This window comes from Pholcus phalangioides, unplaced genomic scaffold (assembly GCF_987345545.1).
Source record: "Pholcus phalangioides strain wild (caught in Gottingen) unplaced genomic scaffold, Ppha-v1.0 ptg000011l_1, whole genome shotgun sequence".
NCBI lineage: Eukaryota > Metazoa > Arthropoda > Arachnida > Araneae > Pholcidae > Pholcus > Pholcus phalangioides.
The window spans coordinates 49,191,829-49,217,130 of record NW_028301604.1 but is presented as its reverse complement, the minus strand read 5'-3'; the positions used below and the strand labels follow the sequence as shown (position 1 = coordinate 49,217,130).

Below are 25,302 nucleotides of genomic sequence, written 5' to 3'. Positions count from 1 at the left end.
AATTCGAGTCTTGAAAACAGAAATGACATAGCATTAAATTAAATTGGAGTTTTATTTTTTTTTAGCCGTAACACAAATCCAACAGAATGATCAACTTTAGAAGCCTTATATTTTGAATCTGAAAAAGCGCCTATTAAATACCAATACAAACGCCTATAAAAAAGTTTGTACACACCTATACAAACAAAATGTTTGATTTTCATCATTTGTGAAATTAGTGGAACTACACATATAAGGTATATTTATAATTTAGATGGATTTGTATGACCCATTTCTGAAGCCGATGTGATAAGAACCCCTAAAATAGATTGTGTGATGATATAGAAAAAAAATTAAGAATAAATTATGCGTTCAAGATCTCTCTCTCTCTCTCTATGCACAGTTTTCTCTCTATTATTTTTTTAACACCTAAATTATAAATTATCTCATATGCAGAACACCTAAAATACAAATTTTTCAGCATATTTCCCTCATCTATATTTCTGAATAGTTAAACTGTGAACAAGTAAATAACTCTCTACTCTATCAGTACGATTGAGCAGGTTTGACAAAAATCCAGAGGTGCAGTATTGTTCAGCCTAAAGAATAGAGGCATTAAGTGGGCGTTACACAAATGCCACTTCAGTCAAATCCCTACCACCCCCTTGCCCGATGTCCTGCGGAGCAGAAGGGGGGGAAAGCATTTTCTAGCTGGCCACTTTTGAAAACATTTTGTTGAAGGTGACGTGTTTTTTTCCGAACCATTTTGTAAATCTTCTGTGATAATCGGAGGGTTAAAGAAAAATTTCTTATATCTTAAAATGTTTTGTCAATTTTGTCTTTATTAAGGTTGATAATGTTTTTTTGATGGGGAATGCATCCTACCTTTTGAATTCACACGCTTGAGTAGTGTGAGCTTTACGAAAAAAAATTTTCACAAAAATTTAATAACATTAAAAATATAATTTATGGATGAATGAATAATGTTTCTTTCATTCAAAGCATCACAAGAAGCATGTGATAAATGGTAATTGATCTTGTGCTAATGCAGGCCCGTGATTTGGATGTGGCAGCAGTGTGAACTGGCTATGTTCTTGTTTCCATAAAAATGGTTTTTCCAGCAAATTCCGTTTGGTTTTTCAATCAAAAATTTGATTCTCATAATGCAAATCGTGTATGTGCATCGATAGAAGACTATTTTCTAGTTATTTTGGATCTATTGATATATCCTTCTTACTTATTATGTGTGTGAGAGTGTAAATGATTATAACCAGAATATTTAACTGAACTAAGAGACATATTTAATAGAGATTTAAACACTAAAAATAGGAGAAAACATCTGTTGTTCAGACTTGAGCAGTCATGTTTTTTGTACTGTAGCCAAAACTCTAAATCTAAATACCTCAATAATAATCTGCTGCCAGATACCAAAAACAGAAATAAATAAATCAATTATTTGTCAATTAACATAATATTATAACACTTTCCCTTGTTAATAAAACAAACAATTCTATTACAATACAAGTCCTATTTTAGCAGACAGTGTCCAAGACGCATCTCTCCCAACTGTTTACAGGCACTCCAATCCTGTTATGCATGAACTATGGGACAAGAACGGCATCATACCTAAAGCAACAGTACAATACAACAACAAAGAAGGAATGTTCTCTAAATGGCAACTTAATTCTAAAAAAACATTCAAGTACCATCACTGTATCCTTAAATCACATAGGATTAATGACTCTCTTATAGATCTAAAGACTGGAAACAAAAGAATTGATGACATCATCGGGATGCTGGAAAACATACCTATACCTAAAGGAAAAGCTGAAATACTTGAAAATGGCCCACGCAGAAAACGTTAAACCAACATACATGGTGTACCCTAGGTAGTTCTTCTTGCCAGACATGATAGCCCATGTTCACTATAACTGACAGACTCAAAAAAACTAAATATACTGTTGAAAGTAATATGCATGTATCGTTTAATATTGAATTTTAGTCTAAATGGCTTGTATCTGACTACAAATATATTTTGCTTCTTTCTTTAATGAAATTTGAATATTCTTTGGTGCAATGACCTATTGAATCATTGATTTCATTACTGTAAAATTAATGTTTTTCTCTTTTTCAGCAGAAGAGGATATGGAAGCTGCTTCCTGGCATTACACTAACATGCTATAAAGAGAACGCCTTCCATTCAGTGTGTTTTACAGGCTTCACTACAAAACTCGCTTGCCCTTATAGTTAGCTCAAGTGGCTTGTACAATGGTTTTGTCATCATATCGGCCAACTGATTCTCTGTAGAGATCTTTTGTACTGCAATCTCTCCTTCCATCACTTTTTCATGAATGAAGAAGTGTTTAATGCTGATGTGCTTTGTGCAGCTGTGGTATTCTGGCTTTTGTGAGAGTCTTATAGCTGCATTATTATCAATTTGGATCACTGTAACTTGTTGAAGTTATAAAACTGCTTTGTACATCCATTGCAACCAAACTTTTTCTTTATAACATTCATTTTGATAAAATTCCTACATTGTATGCTAGGTCAGATCTGGTGTCTACCATAAGATACGTGATAGCTCCAACTACTTCTCTGTACAGAAATGATTCATCTGCTTGTGATTCAAGACCATTTTGCTTTGACGACTCTTTCAAAATATCATTTGATCATTTTTGTCGCACCACGGATTCAAGACCATTTTCTTTTAAAGTCTCTTTCGAAATAGGTGCATGAACTTGTCTATAATTTTACATACCAAATTTTTTCAACAACTTCTTTGCATATGCTTGTTGGCTAATTTTGATGTTTCAATCGAAAAAATTCTCAATTTCCAATCCTAAGAAGTATGTTACTGGTTTACTAGTGACTTTAAATTTCATTTTCAACTGTTTAATGAAATTTTCAGCTTCTTGCTGATCAGTTGCTATGACTAGGCCATCATCAACATATAACGCAGGTTGACGCTCTGAACAGACTTTCAGTCAATAGCTTCAGAATTCTTTTATGAGGTGGTTTGAAAAATTGTAGGTAAAAGTGTGGTGATCAATGATGTTATATAGTGCAGAGCCGCCCAAGAATATTTCACCCATTGGTTGCATAAATGCAGTTTAGTGCAAAAACAAAACCTCTGATACATTTCATTATATTAAAAATAACATTATTTTGTTTCGTTGATTGAAAAAAAATATGTCAGGTTTAAACTGGAATAAAAGTGAATTTTTGAATATTTAAAAAAAATGATTTATTTATTTTCCAATCTCTTCACAGAGCACCAAGAAACCCTTGGCGAAGTACAGTTTGGGAACAACAGCCTTATAATATTGTATTTAGTCAGTTATCACTGCGCAATCGCAGGTTCCAAATCCGGATTTTCATTGCAAAATTCGAGAAGAGCATAAGGGCCCGTGACTCCCCTCCCCCCCACAAGATGATTAAAAATATTTTTAAATATTTTTGTACACAATTGAAATAACTCTATCTACCAATTTAAAATTCTTTTTTTGAGTTTGAGTGCTAGTGATAGAAATTTTCTGTGGAAGAAATCCTGGTGCTCCTCAAAAACCTGATTCTGCGTACATACCCACAATTTTTGAGATGCCAAACAGTGACAGCCCCATAGTGGCTAGATGACAAAAGTGTAGATATTAAAGGTAGAGTTTTCACAGATTCTGTTTTTCCCCCACATCTCATGAAATTGTCTGCAATTTGAAAGGGCATTCCAATCCTTTACGATTTTTCAAAAAATGTGTATTCACAATATAGTAGGAATGAAGTGAATTTACGGTGCATCACACAGTCTTTAAATGCAGGTAGATAGCTGCAAAAGTTACCATAATTTCCAGTATGTAACCAGTAGGGGAAACTCTCCCAAATTCAAAAATTTGGTACACAGCCTCTCATTCAGGGATTCAACTAGATCATCTTGTTCTTCAACAACCTGCGTGTATATCAATACAATACAGTAAAATGCTTCATTTGTACTTCAAAGTAGTAAAACTACATTTCAAGGTTGCATGACCATGATTGACTGTAAAAAGAGAAGAAAAGAGTTGGGGAGGTTTGTCTCTGTCCTTATTCTTCTTCTCGGAATCAGGACAAAGTAGGTCCCATGGAGTGCGTGAATCCAATTTTTATGCGTCCTTTTCCAAAATTCAGAGTATTTGACATGTTATAGCTTGTGAGTGGCATCTATCTAAATGTATGGATAGCTTCTAAATTTATTTCATTAACGATGATATTTTCTTTAGAAAGTAGCATAATTTGCAGTAGCAAATTTTGCTAAGCGCATATGTTTATTCAATATCTACATATAGATTTGAATATAACTATTGCAAATCTTAATACATGCTATGTAATATTTGAAACAAGAATTCAATACAAGCAGTAATTAGAAATATATATCAGCACATTTGTATTCATAGAATTAAAACATTTATTGGAAGTGTCTAATCATTATTTAGCTTTAACATAATATTAATGTTCCATGCATTCATTTTTTTCGTCAAAATATAAGATACTTTATGTATCATCAATTTATTTTTCAAAACTCCTGATTTCCTGCTCCAAATAGGGTGATCATATTAGCCACTTGACTCCCATGACGTACTTAGGGTACATCCTCTAATTTGGATATTTAGCAACCAGAACGTACGCCCTGTACATTGTTCCTTTAATAGTAATACATGAATATTTAAACTTGATTAGATGGTGATATGCAATAGAAATAAAACGACCCTGGTTGAGAGGTCAGTAATGTTCTTGATTCTACTACAATAGCACTGCTAATGAGCAGGTGTCAGTATATTCACATAATCACTACAGAGTGCCATTAGAGATCACAACTGCCGTTTGTGTTTGCATGTTTTATTTTTGCTCAAATTTAATTTTTTGACATGGATAGGGACAGTAGCGATGATGAAGATTGTTATAGTGAGGATGATTTAGAGCAACGGTGCTCAACTCACAGCTTTTCAGTGTATAATTTCTATGGCGAAGCCCTGTTTAATTCGAGGAGAGCCCCTTTTTTTTGTTTGTCTATCAAATTTATTGATTTATTTTATTATCCTCGAGTGGCCGCGGAGCCCCTGGGAAGTGCACACGGAGCACTGGTTGAGAACCGCTGATTTAGAGAGTAGTGACTCCGAATTTGAAGATATTTCAGATGAAGATGTAAGATAAGTATGATACATTTGTGTATGAGTATGGTACATTTAAGTGTAAGTATGATATAAAAATATATGTTGTCATGTGTTCATGTTGGCATATGGCAACACTCACGAAAACGCGGTCAAGGCCGCCAGTATGTAAGCACCACGAAAGACAATAAAGTTGTTTTATGTTTTGAGCTGTGTCTTCTACCTAGAATCTAATGCAGATTATGTACGACTATGTGTCAGTAATCACATACAAAACAGTGGCGACGAGTCGGAAGGTGGAAGGAGTGTGGTCGTAAGTATGCATTTGCTGTTCCTTCACGATCCGTGTTGTTTAGCTTCCGTAGCGAGTTAGGCCTTCAGCGGCGCTAACTGCTCTTGCTGTCACGTGTGACCATGGCTCTTTTCGGGAATTTGACTGCAAAAAGGAGTCATTCTTAGAATATTCGGAACGTCTATCTCAATTTTTCGTGGCTAATGAAGTTGAAGATGAGGGCTGGAAACGTGCGATTTTCCTCTCGATCGTCAGTACCTCAACCTATAGCTTACTGAAGAACCTCTTGTCACCGGTGTTGCCTACTGCCCGGAGCACCAAGAAACACAAGTGGTTTTGCTAAACCACGTCGAACCACCACCTTCAGAGATCGTGGAGCATTTCCGTTTCAACTGTCAATGTCGAAAATCAGATGAATCAGTTGCTACTTTCATTGCGGAACTACGGAATCTTGCTAGATACTGTATGGTGCTACACTGTCCCACAGACTGGTGTGCGGTATTAACGACGAAACCATTCAGAAGAAATTGCTAGCTGAAAGGAACCTAACTTTCAATCGGGCATCAGAGATAGCACTATCCATGGAGGCCGTTTCAAGAAACGCATCAAATCTTCGTGTGGACAGTGCATTGTCAGCTGAAGTTTTCATGGTGGAACAGAAGAAGCCGCCCAGTAAAAATTCAAAGTCGCAGTCATCTGTATTGAAGGTAGGAGTTTACTGTTACTCGTGTGGAGAGAGAGGGCACAGGTCCCCGTCATGCAAATTTTCTAAAAGCAAATGCCATACTTGTGGAAAAATCGGGCATATTGCCAAGGCTTGTCAATCGATCAAAAGCAAAGTGGGTTTCAAAAAAAATTCTTTTAAAGTCCATCAAGTAATGAATGTGCCAGCTTCTGATCAAAACTCTATTTATGATGTGCTATCATTGAGATCTTTACAGAGTGTTCCTCCTCCTTGTAAAGTACGTGTTGAAGTTGAGGGACTGTCGATAGAAATGGAGGTAGACACGGGTGCTCCATTTACAATAATGCCTCATGCTCTTTTTCTAAAGTATAAACATAAGTTTCCTGCATTGTGAGATATACACATCAAGTTGAGATCTTTCACGAAGCATACCCTAAAGATTGCAGGTGCTATGGATGTCTCTGTCAAGTACAAAGAAAAAAAATGTGGTGCTTCCTATTCTAGTATTGAGACAGTGTTCTGTGACCCTGATGGGGAGGAGCTGGATCAACGAGCTAGAAGTCTGGCGTGATATCAGGTCTACATTGCCTATAAACGCGATCCAGACTTGCCTTCCATCACCACTGCAAATAAGCTTACCGACAGTCTTGAAGGACCACCAGGAGCTCTTTTCCCAGAGACTGGGAAAGCGGAAGGATGTAAAGGTGCACTTAAACAAGAAAGAATCTGTGGCACCCAGGTTCTTCAAGGCTCGTCCTGTACCGTATGCATACAAAAAGAAAGTTGAAGATGAAATCGACAGGCTTTTGGAGTTAGGTGTCCTGGAGAGAGTGGCATCATCTGCATGGGTTACATCAGTAACCCATGCATGGGTTTTATCATATTATCATCTGCATGGGTTCAGTACTGCCAGTACTGAAGTCAAACGGGAAAATAAGGTTGTGTGGCGATTTCAAGCTGACCGCCAACATCGCTACTGACCTGGAGCAATATCCTCTTCCAAAGGTCGAGGACTTGTTTGCACGTCTTTCTGGGGGTGCAACCTTCTCAAAGATTGACTTGTCAGATGCATATTGTCAGCTGGAGCTGGACGAGGCATCTAAGGACATCCTGGTGATAAACATGCATAAAGGTTTATTCCGTTATACAAGGCTACCATTTGGAGTAGCTTCAGCTCCTGCTATCTTCCAGAAGGAAATGGATAAGCTTCTGCAGGGACATGATAGCACTTTGTGCTATTTAGACGATTTACTCATTACAGGTCGATCAGCAAAAGATCATTTAAGGAACCTAAAAAGGGTCCCGACAACGTTGCAAGAAGCTGGAATCAAACTGCATCCCTCAAAGTGTGTTTTCATGCAGCCATCTGTAGAGTATTTAGGGCACAGCATAGATTCGGATGGTCTGCATCCTGTCCAAACAAAGTTGGATGTTATTGAGAAAGCACCTTAGCCAGCCAATGTGGAGGAACTTAGATCCTTCATAGGGTTACTGACTTACTATGCTAAATTTCTGCCGAACATGTCATAAGTGTTATCTCCGCGGTACAAATTGCTGAATAAAAACGAGTCCTGGAAGTGGACCAAGTTGGAGAAAAATGCTTTCTCTGAAGCTAAGAAAAAGTTATCATCTTCTTCCTTGCTGGTGCATTTTGACGAAACCAAAGAAGTCCGCTTGCAGTGTGATGCTAGTCCATATGGTGTTGGAGCAGTACTATAACATCCGTCAGCTGGTGGAGATCGTCCAATTGCCTTTGCTTCCCGATCGCTTACTAAAGCAGAGCGTAACTACAGCCAGATTGAAAGAGAAGCTTTGGCTCTGATATTCGGCATCTCCTGTTTCCGCAAATATTTACTCTGAAGAACCTTTACATTGGTCACCGACCAACAACCACTTGTGAGTCTCTTTTCAATGATTCAGTGAATAAGCCTGTGTCATCTATGGCTGCTTCTCGCATTCAAAGATGGGCCCTGGTCTTATCAGCATATTCCTATGACATCGTATATCGGAAGGGGTCATCACATGCCAATGCTGATGCGTTCAGCAGACTTCCAGTACCAGGTACCTGTACAGATCATCCCAAGCCAGCTGATGTGGTTCTGTTATTGGAAGCTGTTGACGACAGTCCAATGACAAAGTATCATTTCCAGATATTGTTAGATTCAGATCCTGTGTTGTTGACTATAAAAAAGTACATTTCCCAAGGTTGACCAAAGACAGTCACAGCAGAGATTCATCCTTTCTGGCTTTGTCAAGCCGAGTTATCGGTGGAAAATGGTTTGATTTTGCGAGGATGTCGGGTATTTGTGCCGCAGAAATACAGGAGTTATGTTCTTTCAGAGTTGCATGGAAACATCAGGGTATGGGTGCACTCAAGGCACTGGCTAGGCAGTCAGTTTAGTGGCCAAATATCGACAGTGACATTGAAGAATTGGTATGTTCTTGTGATACTTGCCAAGTGAAAGCTCCTGAGCCTCCCTATACATTGACACCCTGGCCATTGACAAGTGAGCCGTGGAGTTGTATTCATATTGATCATGCAGGGCCATTCGAAAGCCGCATGATTCTGCTAGTGGTAGACGCTGCTACCAAGTGGCTGGAAGCGATTGTAGTTCCATCAACATCATCCACAGCTACAATTACAGCTTTGCATTCCATCTTTGCTAGATTCGGCTTGCCAAGAACTGTTGTGAGTGATAACGGGACATCATTTACCAGTGAAGAGTTCTCCGATTTTCTTCGCCAAAGGGGTATTTTACTCATGTTCGTACTATCCCATACCACCCCCAGTCGAATGGGCCGGCAGAAAGAGTGATGCGTTCAATGAAGGATGCTATGAAAAAGATCAAACGTAGTTCTTTCCAGGAACAGTTAGATAAGTTTCTGTTCCACTATAGGCAGACACCAAACTCATCAACAGAAGTGTCTCCTGCAAGGGCAATGTTCAATCGAGCCATCCGGAGTTGTTTGGACTTGCTGAAGCCTGGAAGTCATCTACCAGTTAATGGAAATACAAAGTTCAAGTCCAAGGATGAGGTTTGGTGTAAAAATTATGGTAGTGGGTCCAAAGTGGGTTAAAGGAGATATTTCGACTCCCATTGGAAGAGTTATGTCAGGAGTAAACATAGCCTCAGGCTATGCGGTTCGTCATAGGGACCAGCTGCGATTGAGAAATTCGAACAGACCACTGTAGAGTCAACTGAATCGTGTGAACCAGATTTGCCAGCTAGTGCCGAGGTTCCTCAGCCAGTAGAGTCTTCTCAAAAGGCTGATCAGACAACTCCAAATGCTATTGTAGTCTTAAGACGCTCACAGCGTTCTTGTCGTGCGCCTGTGAAAAGTTGGACTTATAGTTTTTTTTTTTCTCCTTGGCATAGTAAATTTTTTTTTCTGTAAATGTGAAAATTGTGTGTATACATATATTTCTTCTTTAGCCTGGTTAGGTTGTAGTATACCTCCTATTACGTCTATTTTTTTTTTTTTTATATTATCAGAAATTCCTGAATATTTTTCATTTGCTTATGTAGGGAGGGAATGTCATGTGTTCATGTTTGTAGATGGCAACACTCGCGAAAACGCAGTCAAGGCTGCCAGTATGTAACCACCAGGAAAGACAATAAAGTTGTTTTATGTTTTGAGCTGTGTCTTCTACCTAGAATCTAATGCAGATTATGTACGACTATGTGTCAGTAATCACATACAAAACAGTGGCGACGAGTCGGAAGGTGGAAGGAGTGTGGTCGTAAGTATGCATTTGCTGTTCCTTCACGATCCTTGTTGTTTAGCTTCCGTAGCGAGTTAGGCCTTCAGCGGCGCTAACTGCTCTTGCTGTCACGTGTGACCATGGCTCTTTTTGGGAATTTGACTGCAAAAAGGAGTCATTCTTAAAATATTCGGAACGTCTATCTCAATTTAAGAATCTAATGCGGATTATGTACGACTATGTGTCAGTAATCACATACAAAACAGTGGCAATGTGGATGGGTTTACAAAACATATATACAGTCGAATCCCATTATAACGAACTCCAAGAGACAGAAGAACTTACTTCATTATAACAAAATTTTGTTATAAAGGAATTTTCTGATTTTTAGCATGTGCCAAAAAAAATTCATTGTAGCAGAATTTGATTCTAAGGATAAAATTACTTATTTACATTCTAGATAATACAAAGAATGACATTGAATTTCAAAAATAACACAAAGCAACTCAAATCAATTAGGCATTGAAGTTTTTTTGTATAAATTTCACTTAATTAACATTTTAGAGGAATGATCAGCAATTATTTTTTTTTTCAAAAGTATTGCGGAAACTGAAAAAACAACAAATTCCACTAAAGAATAGTTTCCCAAACTTTTTGTTCCATTGTCCCCTTCATCAGAAATTTCTTCCTCTCATTGCCCCCCAACTCAAGTAAACCCATAGGATCCTATGTTAAATCAGTAGGTTCTATCGCCCCCTTGGACCATTCCATCGCCCACCAGGGGGCACTATTGCCCACTTTGGAAAACACTGCACTAAAGTATCCGCGTTATCAAACAAATCATCTGGAAGGTTCTCTTGATCTGATAAATAGCATTTTAGAATTCCAAACTAGCTAAAGCTTCAGATGTTGTAGGTACCAAAGTATACTCTTGTGGAAGCTCTTTTTCGTCACTGCTGTCTGCAAGCGATTTTTCGTTGTTTTCTTGTATCATATGAACAATATCGTTCTCCGTTAACGGTTCCGAAGTGAAGATGTCATCGTCTGAGAAAAAAGAAATTGTCCAGCATCCGTTTGGAACAGACGTTTCTTTTGTGATGTGTTCCCAAAAAGGCTGCAAATCGGAGGATGCACTTTCATCAGCTTTATTCAGTGTTTCATTCAATTCTGATGCGATTAAATATGCTTTCTTCTACCCATTACAAATTACTTATTTGAGCGATATCTTTCCAGGTTTCAGCTATCATATTTACAGCTTACTTGATGTCAAACCTCACTATGATTTCTTTATTATCAAGCTGATGAAGAATACGTGCCAGCAGTTGTGTGCTGTACTTTCCTTTCACCACCTTAATTATGAATAGGTTAAATAGTTGCAAAATAGAAGTGCAGTTAGGAGGCACGTATTTGATTTGAATGCACTCTTTGCAGAACTTTGGAGGTTCAACGTGTGCCACGCAATTGTCGATAAGGAGAAGGATCTCTTTCTATTTTTTCACTTCATTTTTCCATCAAACTTAACTAGCCACTGATTAAAAATTCTTGTAGTCATCCATTCCCTTCGATTTGATTTGTAATTACAAGGCAGTGATTTCATGTTTTTCAGGCATCATGGATTCGCAAATTTGCCAACCACCAAAACTTTTCTTTTATGGTTCCATTCATGTTGCACCAAAACAAAGGTTTTCTAAAGAAAAATCCCTTATATTTCATGGAACGAGCATTGCATTGTCTAGGTTTTGAAACACGTGATTTTAGAGACTGGTGGTGCTTACACTGAGAGAGATGTGACACGTATGTGTATGTTCATTATCATTTCAAAAACACAATTTCCAAGAGATTGGCTTATTGAATAACATGATATTCAACAGGCAATTAACTGAGTAGCATTTTTAAAATTGGCAAGCATTTGACAAGCATTATAGAGCATTTAGCAAGTATTTCCGAAATTAAAAATAAGAATTTAATAAATTTTTATCATAAATGTGCGGTGGATGATTGGCTTAACTAGCCACTCATTAAAAATTCTTGTAGTCATCCATGCCCTTCGACTTGATTTGTAATTACAAGTGATTTCATGTTCTTCAGGCATCATAGATTCGCAAATTTGCCAATCACCAAAACTTTTCTTTTTTGGTTCCGTTCATGTTGCAGCAAAACCAAGGTTGCTTAGAGTTTTTGCCAACAATACACTTGCCTTTCTTAAATGGCAAAGTTTTATTGGGTAACAGCTGGAAAAAGATTCCGACTTTGTCTGAGTTGAATACATCAGAAGGATCGTATGACTATCACGTTTTCATCAGTTTTTCATTCATTCATATTTTTTATATGAACTGAATTTTCTTTCCTGAAAATCTCTTTTGTTACCACACCATACCATTCTTTCAAACTATTCAGCCAGCCAACACTTGCTTGAAAGTTTTCGCATCCAAAAGGGCATGCAAATTCCAAAACCACCTCTCCTATGAGTGAATCGGTAACTGGCACACATTTTGGGAACAAATGTCCTGAAAACAGGTAAAGACAGCTGCATCCACATCTTGGAAATTTGAAGGTTAGATCTTTTTCTATGGGATCCTTTAACTACTGTATAAATTTGCAATTGCAATTTCATCCGATTTTTCAAAACATTGAAAGAATAAATGGAGAGACATATTTTTTTTCCAGACATTTGTTTTCGGGTTTGTTATAATGGATTTTTCATTTTGTTATACCAGAATTGCGCAATACATTTTTCCTATGTAAACTGATTTCAAGGATTGCAATGAGATTTTCACTATAACGGCATTTGTTATAACAGGATCCACAACTGTATATTATCATTTATATGTATGTTAAAAAAAAATTGGCAAAAACATTTCCCCCACACAGCCTGGTATGTAGCTGCACACTTGCAAAATTAATCCTAGGAGTCAAGGGGTTAATCATGTTTTATGTGGGGTAATATTTTTTTATGTAACTTGACTATTTCATCATTTCGGTAAAAATGCTCATTTTACCAAGTTTTCTCAAAAAAGTCAACTTTAATGTTTTTAAAGTGTGATTTTATTGTTTAAAATGCAAATTGTATATAGATAAAATGGTTTTTTTTTTTAATATGGTTATTTGACTAAAATATTACATGCAGGAACATAATTTATTTAAAAAACACATTAGATGCTTTAAATTATGTTATTTTGCAAACTTTTTAAGGGAACATTTTAACAAATTATAATCACACTGATAGATTTGATTAACACATCAAAAATTTTAACCACCATTAATTGACTGATTAATTGGACCAGCCCTGTAGGATTATTTTAGTCCTGTCTAAGTTAACAGTCTTTCAAGGCTGTCTTAAACATGTCATAACTGAGGAAACTGCTTGTTACTAATACAATATAAATTACATTTCATAGGCCACAGGGTGAAAAAAAAGTAAAAATGTTTGTAAACATAATACAAATACAACGCCACAACAGGCAAATTGCCCAACGAGGTGGCTGACTTAAGAACATCATGGATCCCCGAGCTATTTTTTGGTGGCCCTACCTACTACTGCTACACCACACATGGACCCCGACCCCCCCCCCTCCCGGAACCCCCAACGAATCGGTACATGCGGGAATGTGCGTGTACGTGTAGTGAAACCTGACGTGAAGTTCTTTGTTTCTCTGTAATGCTTGTTATGTGTAGTGCTGCCATCTGCCACCAGTTTTTCTAACTATGAGTGAAGTGTTATGATTGAATGATTTATCGTTGTAGGACTGTTGCTCATAATATAAGCACTACATTGCCACATTCACCACACCTTTAAAAAATAAAATGTAATTACCATATACTATATTTCTTGGATTGGATTTTTATTTATTTGGCACAAGGATTTTGATTTATTTATTCTTGTCCTTTTCATGTATTCTTTAAACAAATATTAGATAGAAAATGCTTATAATCAGTTTTGAATAATTAAAATGCAATTTAATTGCAGTATATCTTGGCCAATCCCATACTAGAATTGGAAACTATAAAGAAACATTGGGAAAAAAATTGTAAAATATAAGTACTGCATCTGCGTAGCATATCCACCACATTTTTTTTTTCCAGGATGAAATTTAACTTAAATTTAATCACAGTTTTTGCATACCCTACAAGGAAATATTTTTTTTAGAAAATGCTTGCTGAATACTGATTGTGCACAGTTGAAATACTATTAGTTAGAACATAACATTTGCATAAAAACTAATTGTCATATTGAATTTCTTGACGATTGTGTTTTTCGAAAGAAAAATTAAACATGAAGATTCAATGTGAAAGTTTAATACCATATCAGTGTAAGCTATTACTACTAATAAACCACACATGCACCTTCTCCATACTCACCATCAGTACAAACTGCACAAACTCTAAAATTATCTGATAAAAAAATGCAAATGGAAATAGGCCAAGAAATACAGTATTTGATATGAAGAAACCTCAATGTAATGATACTCTACGAACCAAGAAAAAACATTGTTGTAGAAAAGGATTATCGTTATATGGAGAGGCAGCAGTTTAACATCTATAGTACACACATTTCTAAACAAGACTTGAAAAAATATCGTTGTGGAGGGATTTAATGTTATATCTAGTATCGTTGTAGTGAGGTTTCACTGATATTCATGCAATGATATTTAATGCAAATTCCTGACAGATTGTGTTTTTTGAAACAAAAATCAATGTAGACTGCACATAAGTGTGAGCGCCTCTGAAATTTTCAAAAACACAAGTGTTGCAGTAGATAGGCAGCCAAAAACACAGTAGCTCAGTAATCAGTATCAATCACTAAGGTTATTTTCATAACTATAGGAGCAAGCAATATGATTATTTAACCAAAATAATACCTGTTCAGAGCAAAAGCATATAGATGTTGGATAGCAGGCGTGAATGTGAATGTCATATTTGGAACTGTCATTAGTTCATCAACCAACAGGACCATTGAATCATAATCCTGTTTAAAATTAAAAAAAAAAAAAACTTATTTCATGATGAATGTTCAGAAGGAACAGAAAATGCTATATGATTTATTCTAAAATTAAAATATGGGGGACATCAACAGAAAAAGAAAAGAGAAATTTTTATGCCCACAGTTTCAGCAAAATGATAATTTAGGGAAATATATAAATTCAAAGTATAAATAGATAGTTTAAAAAAAAGTAAAATTTGTGCCTCTCTTTATTATGCAGAAATAAATTTATGCTGTAACATTCCAATGACTCTCGATATCATCTCAGCTTGAAGCAGTAGCAATCAACATCTATATAATTGCAAACCAATCACAATCTGTGCTTTGTACAACCCCTGGCAGAAAGTGTTCGATCATCCACAGAAACAGTACAGGCAATGGTATGTTTAAAATACAAAAATAAAAAGTAATTTTATTTTACATTGAAAATCAGTTCATGAGCTGGCAACACATGAGAAAAAAAGTGTTTTATCACTATTTAAAAGAAAATGTTGGTTCAAAATATGTAAATAAAATTATGTTTACGCAGTTGCAGAGTAACCAAACAATGTACAGGGTGGGCAAAAAGTCTGTAGAAACTTTAAAAATTCATAAAAACCAGAAAAATAACTGAAATAAAAAACAGTCTGCAGGGTTAGCATCACTAGTCCACAGGAATTTTTTAAGAAAGGAAAAAATAACTCAAAACAGCCGATAGATGGCGCTGGCACGACAGACTTCGGTGGAAATATACAAATGAGAAGGTTATAATAACTTATAACTAATCCACAACCAGTTCACCATTGTAAACCATGTATGTGAACAAGTATGCTGAGTTAGAATGATAAAGTTTTGTGATGGAGGATCGTGTAAGTGCCAGACGACCATGCTTAAGGAAGGCACGTTCGCTGCATGTTGCATTCGAAATGGAAGCATTAGCATCTGAATTAGCTGCAGGGACCAGCAGTGCTTGTGAAGCTGCCAGACGCTTGGGCTTACTACCATCCTCGGTATGCAATATTCTTCATGGAATCCTTGATCTGTACCCATACAGATTGCAGTCATGCCATGAACTTTACCAGTGGATACCATACAGAGGGAAGCATTTGTGAGGTGGACTTTCTCCAAAATCAAACAGAATCCCACCAGGGTGTTTAACATCTTGTGGACCGATGAAGCTCATTTTTTGCTTCATGGCAACGTTAATAACCATAACTATCACATCTGGGCGATGTCTAATCCACGTAAGTACACACACAGAAACCACAGAATTCCCCAAAAATGACAGTGTGGTGTGGGTTCACAGGTTCATTCATCATAGGACCCTTCTTTTTTGAAACACATTGCCCAGTAAATGGGTAGAAAACTCCTATGGTGAATGTGTAGTGTTATTTAATACTTCTGTGTGAGAAGATCGTGCTATGTTTGCATGAAAGACATGCGTTTTCTACTGTCACGTTTATGCAAGATTAAATCATTCTGAAATAAGTATTTCCCATTTTGCATTGCTTTTCCATTATTTAAATTCAATGGAGTGTCATACTGAAAAGCAACATTACTTATCTTGCTTTTTCAGTATGACACTTTCCCTACTGTAAGGGGGAAAGTTATATTGATAAATATAACATTAACTTAATTAGAATAAGCTTAAAAACGTCATCTAGTTTTAATTTTTTTAGTTAACAGTTTTAACACACAGTTTTCTTAGTGATTAAGTTTATTCATCTGCTAAAACAAGTTCATGAAATCTTGGAAAACTAAATAAAATATGTAGAACTTGAAGATTCACTTTTGCAACTTACCTAAAAAAATAGTTGATCAAGATCCAGTTGGTTTGCAGTTTTATATTATTGAATCCATATCAAATAAATAAAATAAGTGAGAGATATGTACAAGTTTTGAACTGAATGGAAAAATCCAAGTTTATCAGCGCTATATTTATAGCAAGCACTTTTATAAGTATGCAATTCCAATTCACTGAAACGTTTTCCAATAACGTTTCCATGTTCAGTTTTTCTATCAACACACTTTTAATGGGGACAAACCATTTTTGGTGTCAGGAGAGGTTTTAGAAGTAGATTTTTTTACTGTCTTTGCCTCCCTAAGACTATTGATGCTGATACCCCATAGCATGGTGTCCTGGGGGCTTCCCAATAGCTGAGCAGTCCCTGTGGTCTAAACTAGAAATTTAATGAACAATGTGAAATTTGTGAAGGATCACAGATCGTCATGTTACAGAAGGGCTACAAAAACACAAACTTCACACTTTTTTACTAATTTAGAGGGAGGGGCGCAATAATTAATTTTGTGCCTGGGGCCCCGACAGACTTTAATCCACCACTGATGATGATGTAAATAAAAAAGCCAGGAAGTGGCCTACAAAGCATCCCAAAGCATCAGTAAATCAAAGGGACTAACATCCCTGCTCTTCGGTGATCTTGAACAGTGGCTGAAGCAGCAACTTGTTGCTGTGTGGGTGGTGGATAAAAAAGAGCAAAACTCAGACAAACATATTATTGCCACCCAGTTCCCTCAGCACATTAGAGTCTCCGCATCTTGAACAGTGGCTGCAGCTGCATCTTGGTGCATGGATGCAAGAAAAAAAAAAAGCTGATTATCCATTTATTAACCCCTCCTCAGGAAAAATCATCAGTGTACTTTCCTGTAGACCATTACAGGTGCAAATTGTTCTGGGAAAATACCTTTCCTATAGAAGAGTTGAATGTTTCAAGTAGCAGTTTTTGGCAATAAATTAAAACCAATCCCAATAGAAGACTTCAAGAGCCGCCAGGAGCTTTTGTACTCTACACCCTTACAACCTTCCCTCCCCCTCCACCTTAGAACCCATCCATCTTATAAGGAAGGAAAAGCAACTGCATAAGACATACCCATGGATCAACTGGAAATTTTTTTTCTCTCTCTCCACTATAAACTCAAAACAGCTATCATGTGACACTATTCTTTTTTTAATTCTTAGGGTAAAAAGCAGCAGGATTTTTATCTCCTTTTTTGTGTGTCGAAATGTTTCAGCTGTTTTTTCTATGGCAAGAATAGATTAGGAACTAAAAAAAACTTTTCCAACAGATTTACGATCCCCTGGATTTATTTTCATTTATGGAATGCATAAAACCTGCTTCTGTAATATTGGTGGTTCTTTCAGTAACTCCGTAGTTCAACTGTAGAAACTACAGACAAACCATAGCAGTTGGCAACTCTGATGATTGATATATCGATATATGCAGAGCTCCCACTCAAAAAATTAGAAAAAGTAAGAAAAGGGGGAGGGTACCCCAAGAGAGTACCATAAGAAATTTGATAGTATTTCCTGGTATTTGCCTTATTCGTTGCTGATTTTTTAAACATTATTATGATGTTTGGGTTAAAAAAATTATCTTGTTGCACAGAACGACTTGGTGCCAATGATATTTGTGGCAAAGATGAGACGATGAGTCACCAGGACCGGCTGTTTGTTTACTTGAGCACCAGTGCAGTTCAAAAGAAACGAGAAAGTACACCCCTCCCTCCCTACGCACCACACAATAATACTAAATTATTACAGTATCACATCGTACACCCGCAATTTGCTGCAATTAGCGATTGTAAAGGCCCATGTAAATTACTTGACATGTTATTTTATGTAACAAAAAGGTTCATTAATACAAAACCAGCAAATTTTTGTCACCCCCCCCTCATAGCTGGTACCTGGTGCGGGCCGTACCCACCACACCTGCCTTCCTAAGCCACTGGGCAAGGAAAATCAGCATGGGATCTCCTACCCTGATATTAATCTGCTATTCGACTGATTCCACACTCTGAGTACCGAGTTATAAGTTACTTGTTACTCAGAGTGGAGTTGGGGGTTCCCAATTCTTGTATTGAATGGTTTTGGCTCATCTGAAGATGAAGACTTTGAGCAAGATCAGCAAATGTTGATTTTATTTGTGACAGGAAACTCTTGGTTTCAAACAAGTAAAATAACATTGAAGAGCTCATATACAGTGAATACCACTAATAGCGTTTTCAAAAACTTGCCATGAAAAACGTTGTAGGTGTGGGAAAACCCTTAAAATGGGAAATTTTGAAAGTGTTGGTGAAGGTTAGGACTATGAAAATAAGTTGCACTAAGAGAGAAAACTTTCTAAGTTGGAACGTTAAACGGAATATACTGTACTTGAATCCCAATACATGATTCCTTTACTTCTATTAATTTACATTAATTAAACAAAAACCAAATTTTTGCTTCTCCACATGCTTCACATTATATGTCTTATTCAGGCATTGGACAACACTGTATATGTATAGCTGACCAATGACTGTTCCAAGAGGTCATCAGTTCATGTCATGACTCACCCAAGACCAAGTAGAAGACATCTCCTGGGACCCATGTTGTTTTGATTTTGTTTTACACCACAAATGCACTGCAAAACACAATGGCTATTTATTTTACATACATATTTTTTGGTATTGGATTAAATTGACCAGTCTCCCTCAGGGGTGTGAAATGGATGCGACCACGCACGGCTCCACGCTTAGAAAAGTTCCGCATATGTAGGAACATAAAAAAATTACTTTTTCTTAGTAAAATAGAACAAGGTAGCTATGTTTAAACTATAGAAACGGTAGTGATTATTCCAAATAATACATTAAATAAAAAAGAATTATTCACAACTCAAAGGAGCCCTATAGATCATTTTCCTTTTGGGCTCAACATCTGGTAATGGTGGCCCTGGAATTGACCGGTGGGACCTCAAATACTTTATTTTGGGCTTGAAATCAATTTAACCCAGACAGTAATGCAATTATTATAAACTGTAGTTGAAAAAGAAGAAAAAATAAGTGCAACAAATATTTCCTTCCTTCTATGAATTATAAATGTCTTTTCAGTTCCTATTTTACGTATTCTTAGTGCTTTTTTACCTGCCTATTTCGACCACTTTTTAGTGTCTGACCTGTTGGGCTCTTTTGATTACAATCCCAACTATCAACGCATTACTGAAATAATAATAAAAAAATAGTTCTCCTTGAACGATTTTTTTCCCTCTTTAAGATTTATGTTTGTAACTCAAAAAGTTTATTTGTCGAAGAGCGACTACATAAATTTTTTTGGAGGGGCCGCAAAAATGTTCTTGCACCAGGGAATTTTTAAGCCCGGCCCTGCATATAACTACCACTCAGTATCCCATGGTTTGTTGGGTCCTCAAAGGCCTAATCATTGTTCGACTAGTTCATAGTTCAGTGAAGTATCTGAAGCCCAAGGAATATGCATCTTCTACACTAGAACTTTCTAAAGGCTTCGCCTTGCGAGAAACTTCACTTTTATTTGAGGAAATTGCAACTTGAGAAGTAGATGGCAAGTTTTTTAATCTCTTCTGCTGAAATACTTCCCCTGGTTCAACATCGAGCTTCCACTTTCTTCTCTTTACAGATGTCTCTTGTCCTACTGCTTGTTTCCTCGTCATTTCAATATATTTTATGAAAGAGTCTGAAATAGCACTTTCATCTGGGCCTGTGGCATTAAGATCTGAATATGATGGCAGGACTTTGGCTGCATATAGAGGAAAGACGCCAGCTTTCCTAAACCCAGCTTGTAGATTGTCTTGTGACTTAAGAAGAACTTTATTCCACAGCTTGTTTAATAATGAAGGAAATATATTTTTGGGGACTGTTTTGGCATACTTCTTCTACATGTGGTGTCATTTTCATTTTCCACTATCAAGTATATGCCCCCAATGGCATTTTAACAGCCGAAAATAAGATAATAATGCAAAGAACTGAAACCAAAAATTAGAACCAACTATGGTCCATAAAAATGGTTGGACCTTTTTATGTACTATTATTTATATATATTATTATTTAAATACTCTACTTGCAGAACCCTCAAACTAAGCAAATGAAAAATGACTAAACCACCAAATGGTTCACATACACCCCACCCCCAAATAACCTTAAAACAATACAATTTCTGCTTCGGCAGAATCATAAATTGCAATCTACTACATTTGTATTACTTGGCATTATATCCACGATACCCTTTTCAATTAAAATCGTTTATATAGATTTTGTTAAAAAAGTAGGACAAAGTGTGACATTTCACCAAAAAGTAGGAAAAGTAGGACGAGTGGGAGCCCTGAATTCGACAAAATGAGCCGTGCTGGAAGAATGAATAAACGCCAGGGTCTCTGCCACCGGACTTATCCCATTGCCGAGATCTCTTCCAGCCCAGCTTAGTGGCAGAGTAGCCATGCTGGACTGTTTTCTTACATCAGTTGTTCCCAAACTGTTAATAGCCACCACGTGTTGGGGGGTTTGGGTTGATAAAATAGAGGGTCTTCATGAAAGAGGGAACGCAAGTGAATATACAAATAAAAACTGATTTTTTTTCAATTTTTAAAAACTTGATTTAAATACACCTCATAGAAACTGGACCTTACGGGCTAAAAGCCACATGAGCTCCCCCTTCCCCGCAAAAGCATAAGAGGATACAGGTTGTTTCCCTAACTAGGTGGGGGAGAGGAACTAATGTCCACCTTCTGCTCAAGCCAATAATTTTTTAATTGGGGGGGGGGGGGAGCGGCGATCGTCTTCATTGTCCTCCCCCCCCCCTTGTATCCCCTACTCATGGCTTCAACCACCTTGGCGAGATAGCCTAAGCCCTAGGTAGATCACGAATATTCAATGCAATCCATTCCTACATACGTCCTTCCGGGTCATATATATGAACGTCTGGCAACACTAGATCTCCACCCCTCAATGCTTTTGTCATGTGAGAGTTTCTTCGCCACCTATGACAAAGCTTTCCAAAGCAAGCTCCGTGGGAGCACCCACGCTCATTGAAAATGCAACCTGCGAATGCAAAACTACTGAACACACTATTGATAGATAGTACGATGTGTGCACAACGGCCATGTTTCACTACAACGCACGGGGGGCTCATAACAAAGCAAAAGATCAGAATGACACTGAATGGAGCGAGGTGTAATTGATTGAGCAATTTTTGTGTTCAGTCGGTTCAATGATGTGCCAACCGTCGAAATCGGCAGTTTGCCATCGGAATTGACACGCATCGCCAGACAGGGATGTGTATCAAAAGAAAATGTCGTCTTAATAGAATGCGCATGAATGAGCCCATTTCTTTACTGATTGCATCACCATGTGCAGACAAAACGTATTGGCGCAGGTTAAATTAAAAAAAATAGAAGAAACGTTTCTTATATATGATAGCCGAAACCGTCGTGTAAAGGTACAAACATAGTCGGGCCGATTTGCCGATTCACAGGGAAGCACAGGAGGGGCTGACAAGGTTCCAGTCCGGGGACCTGAGATAATACTCTTTTCTTTTCACACTATAAATTCACATTATACAGAGGCCCATGAAAAATTTGGCCTGAGCCTGCCAACGATCTCAGCTTAGGGGGTCCTACTACAGGATGTGTGGCCACTAGACCAGTGGTTCTCAACTTTTGGAATCCCGCGGCATGGTTGATTTCTTTTTTGATTAGAAGGCCTGGGCATACACAAGATTAATGAAAAAGAAATGGGTAAAAATGAAGCAATAAACCAAACACGACCCAGTTTGGCAGATGCCAGGGCCTAGCGGTTGACGAACACTGCACTAGACCAACTAAGGGCCCTTCCGAAGGACGTATTTCAAATATTCCTTTTCCCATTCACATTTTTCGAAGTCCAATATTATGCGCTTTTTATTTGCTCTATCATCATGCCTAGGTGTCAGTCTAGATCACAAGCTTTTCACCGTATTCCAATGGTTCGCTTTTGTCAGCTGCCTCCCTTGAGTAATTCATGGTTCATCAGCGGCTTCCCAAAAAGTTTGACAGATATTTGCATAATATAAAACCGCAACTTCAAAGCATAAATAGGCACGCAAATCAATATTTTCAGCCTGCCACAACACTCTTAGGAGCCAAAACACACACTTTTGGAAACACTATGGTGCTCCTTTTGTAACGATGTTACGTTAACTTCCCGGATTCTATTTTTATCTTGCAAAATAATTTCGCTAGGCAGATGACAACAACTATTTCGTTTTCTTAAGACTTTTAATTCGGCGTTAATCTTTATATTTTACAACATTTTAAGCCAACAGTAAATTTGCTTTAGAGTTTTAGCGTTAACATATCACAGATTTCAAACGTTCTCACCCGATCGGTCTATCGATTACAGCCTTCTGGATGTCACTGTCACACGAACAAGAACAGTTCACTCCTTGATTTATCTGTGCGGTCTCCTGGAGAGGGGGAGGCTCCAATGCAACAGCATCAGGCATTTGAAGAGGTGAACCCAACGAATAACCCTTAACGGATGAGAGCCGACATCTCGAAGACACTTCAACACAGGATGAGGGACTTTTGACTAGATGAAGAGGACGATCAACGGATCGATCGGTGCCGAGGCACCCTGCTAGATTATCAACTCATGGCTGGAACGAGGCCAGATGAAATTAAATGTAACGTCCAAGGACCAACGATCAACGTTCAAGCAACAACGATCAACATAACTGTTCATTGCACACTACCAGCATATAAGGGAAAATTTCCCCATCTCGCTTTACCGGAACGAATCCGTATCGAGACTCTGCGGCGCTAGAATCGACTTAACATTTGAAAAATTTACATAATCACATGAACTAAAAAATATTGCATGACAATCGGCATCTGGCAGCACAAAAGATCGTAACATGGCGGCTGATCGGCAGCACATGATCTCGCCGATCGATCCCAGAATCAATGTTAAAGGTAATAAAATATAAAAATGACTAGAAAAGGCCCATTTCCGGCGGGGCCTAAATGGTAACGTTACACGTTAAATCCGGCCTAAATATTGTGTTGAAACACAATTAATGGTGAATGAATTTGATGTCTGTCTTCTCTTGAATGCTCTCGTTCTGTCCCATGTATATACTGTACGATTTTGTCATTCACTATAGGTAGTCTGTAAAGATCAACGCGTTCAAAAAAAGGGTAATTAAAACATTTTTTTTCTTCCTTCGCAGGGGGAAAAATTTGTGCCCTTTGACCTGGCCCCCACAAGAATGGGGCTGACATTCTGCCCTAAGGTCTGGGACAATCACCATTATATTTTTTACGCCATAAATACAGCCCTGCTGCATGATGTGTGTGGGGGGGGGGGGTAAATCATGTCCTTTTTACCCAAAACCAATATTGTTACCAAGAGGACTCCCTACTGGGTCATTCCATTTCAAATCACCCACAGCAAAATGCCAAAACGACACCCATGGTCACAAATTTTGTTAATTTTTTTTTTATTTGTTGCTTTCACCATCCTTACTAACCATGTTAAATATTATTTGCATATGTCTAAAACTTTTTGAGAAAAAAAATGTTGAAATTTATCAAAAAATGACGAAGATTACTTTTCCGAGGCTCGATTTTTAAGAGGCATTGAGAAAATAAATCACAACTGTCTCAATTTTCAATACATTGAAGTGAAATTTTCACTAAAATGTTCACAAAAACATATAAAATATGAATAAAAATAATTCATACACTTACATTTGAAATTTATATGCAAAAAAATTATGCTAACTGTTTTTATGGAATTTTTTCTGAGAAAAAATACAATTTTTCCAACATATTTTTGGACCAGAGGCACAGCAGTTACTAAAACAACTTTTATTTTAAATTTCTCCTAAATATATGAAGTAAAAGTCTGGGCAAAAAAAATAATGGTATTTTGGCCATTAATATATTTATTCTGGCTCGCAAGACAAAATTCGTCAAAATAAGACTGGGTCGGTCCTATTTCAAATCATTCAACTAGATACTGAAATGAAAACCATCATCCCAGATTTCAATTATTATTTTCTGTTTATTGCTTTTACCATCCTTGTTGACCATGAAAAATTTCATGTACGTATGTCAAAAACTTTTTCAGAGAAAAAATGTTTTCTAACGCCACTAATAATGTTTATATATGAAAATATATCATATCATTTGAATGAATTGAGAAGTTATTTACACTAAATATACTCACAAAAAAATTGCAGATTATGACCAAACGAAAATTTAAACCTTATTGCAAAAAAATCATTTAAATTTAATTTTTTTTTTTTTTTTAATTTTTCAAACATTTTTTTGGATGCGCAGCATGAATTTTCAAAATTTTTTTTCATTTAATCCTATTAATATATTAAGTAAAAGACTATAGAAGTATAAACATTATTTTGACAGTTAATACATATGAGTCACAAAACACAATTGTACTTACATGACTACATTAATTATATTTGTACATTTTGACTTGATATAAAGATTCATGCTTAACAAAAAAAAAAAAAAAAATTTAGAGTTGATGCAATAATTCAAAAACATTTAATAAATTTTAAAATTCAAGGATTAAATAAATTCATGAAATAGTTAGAAATGTTGTTAAAAGGTGTCACATCAGGGTTGGTGGAAAAAAAGGTTCTTGGTTTAAATTCATACTTAGATTAAATTAATTTATTGTTGAATAAAATAATTTTAAATTTAAATTTATAATTTTAATTTTAAGATTCTTAGAAAAGCG

At 36.8% G+C, this 25,302-nt stretch overlaps 1 protein-coding gene across 4 annotated transcripts in view; it reads right to left on the bottom strand.

The window, feature by feature from the left end:
* Positions 1-25,302, bottom strand: part of Ask1 (apoptotic signal-regulating kinase 1) — a 606,402-nt gene that overhangs the window by 460,140 nt on the left and 120,960 nt on the right. For all 4 annotated transcript variants that reach the window (XM_089239611.1, XM_089239614.1, XM_089239612.1 and 1 more), the window contains one exon: positions 14,657-14,763. In XM_089239611.1, coding sequence (XP_089095737.1) covers positions 14,657-14,763 — 107 coding nt within the window. The remainder of the gene's footprint in view (positions 1-14,656; positions 14,764-25,302) is intronic.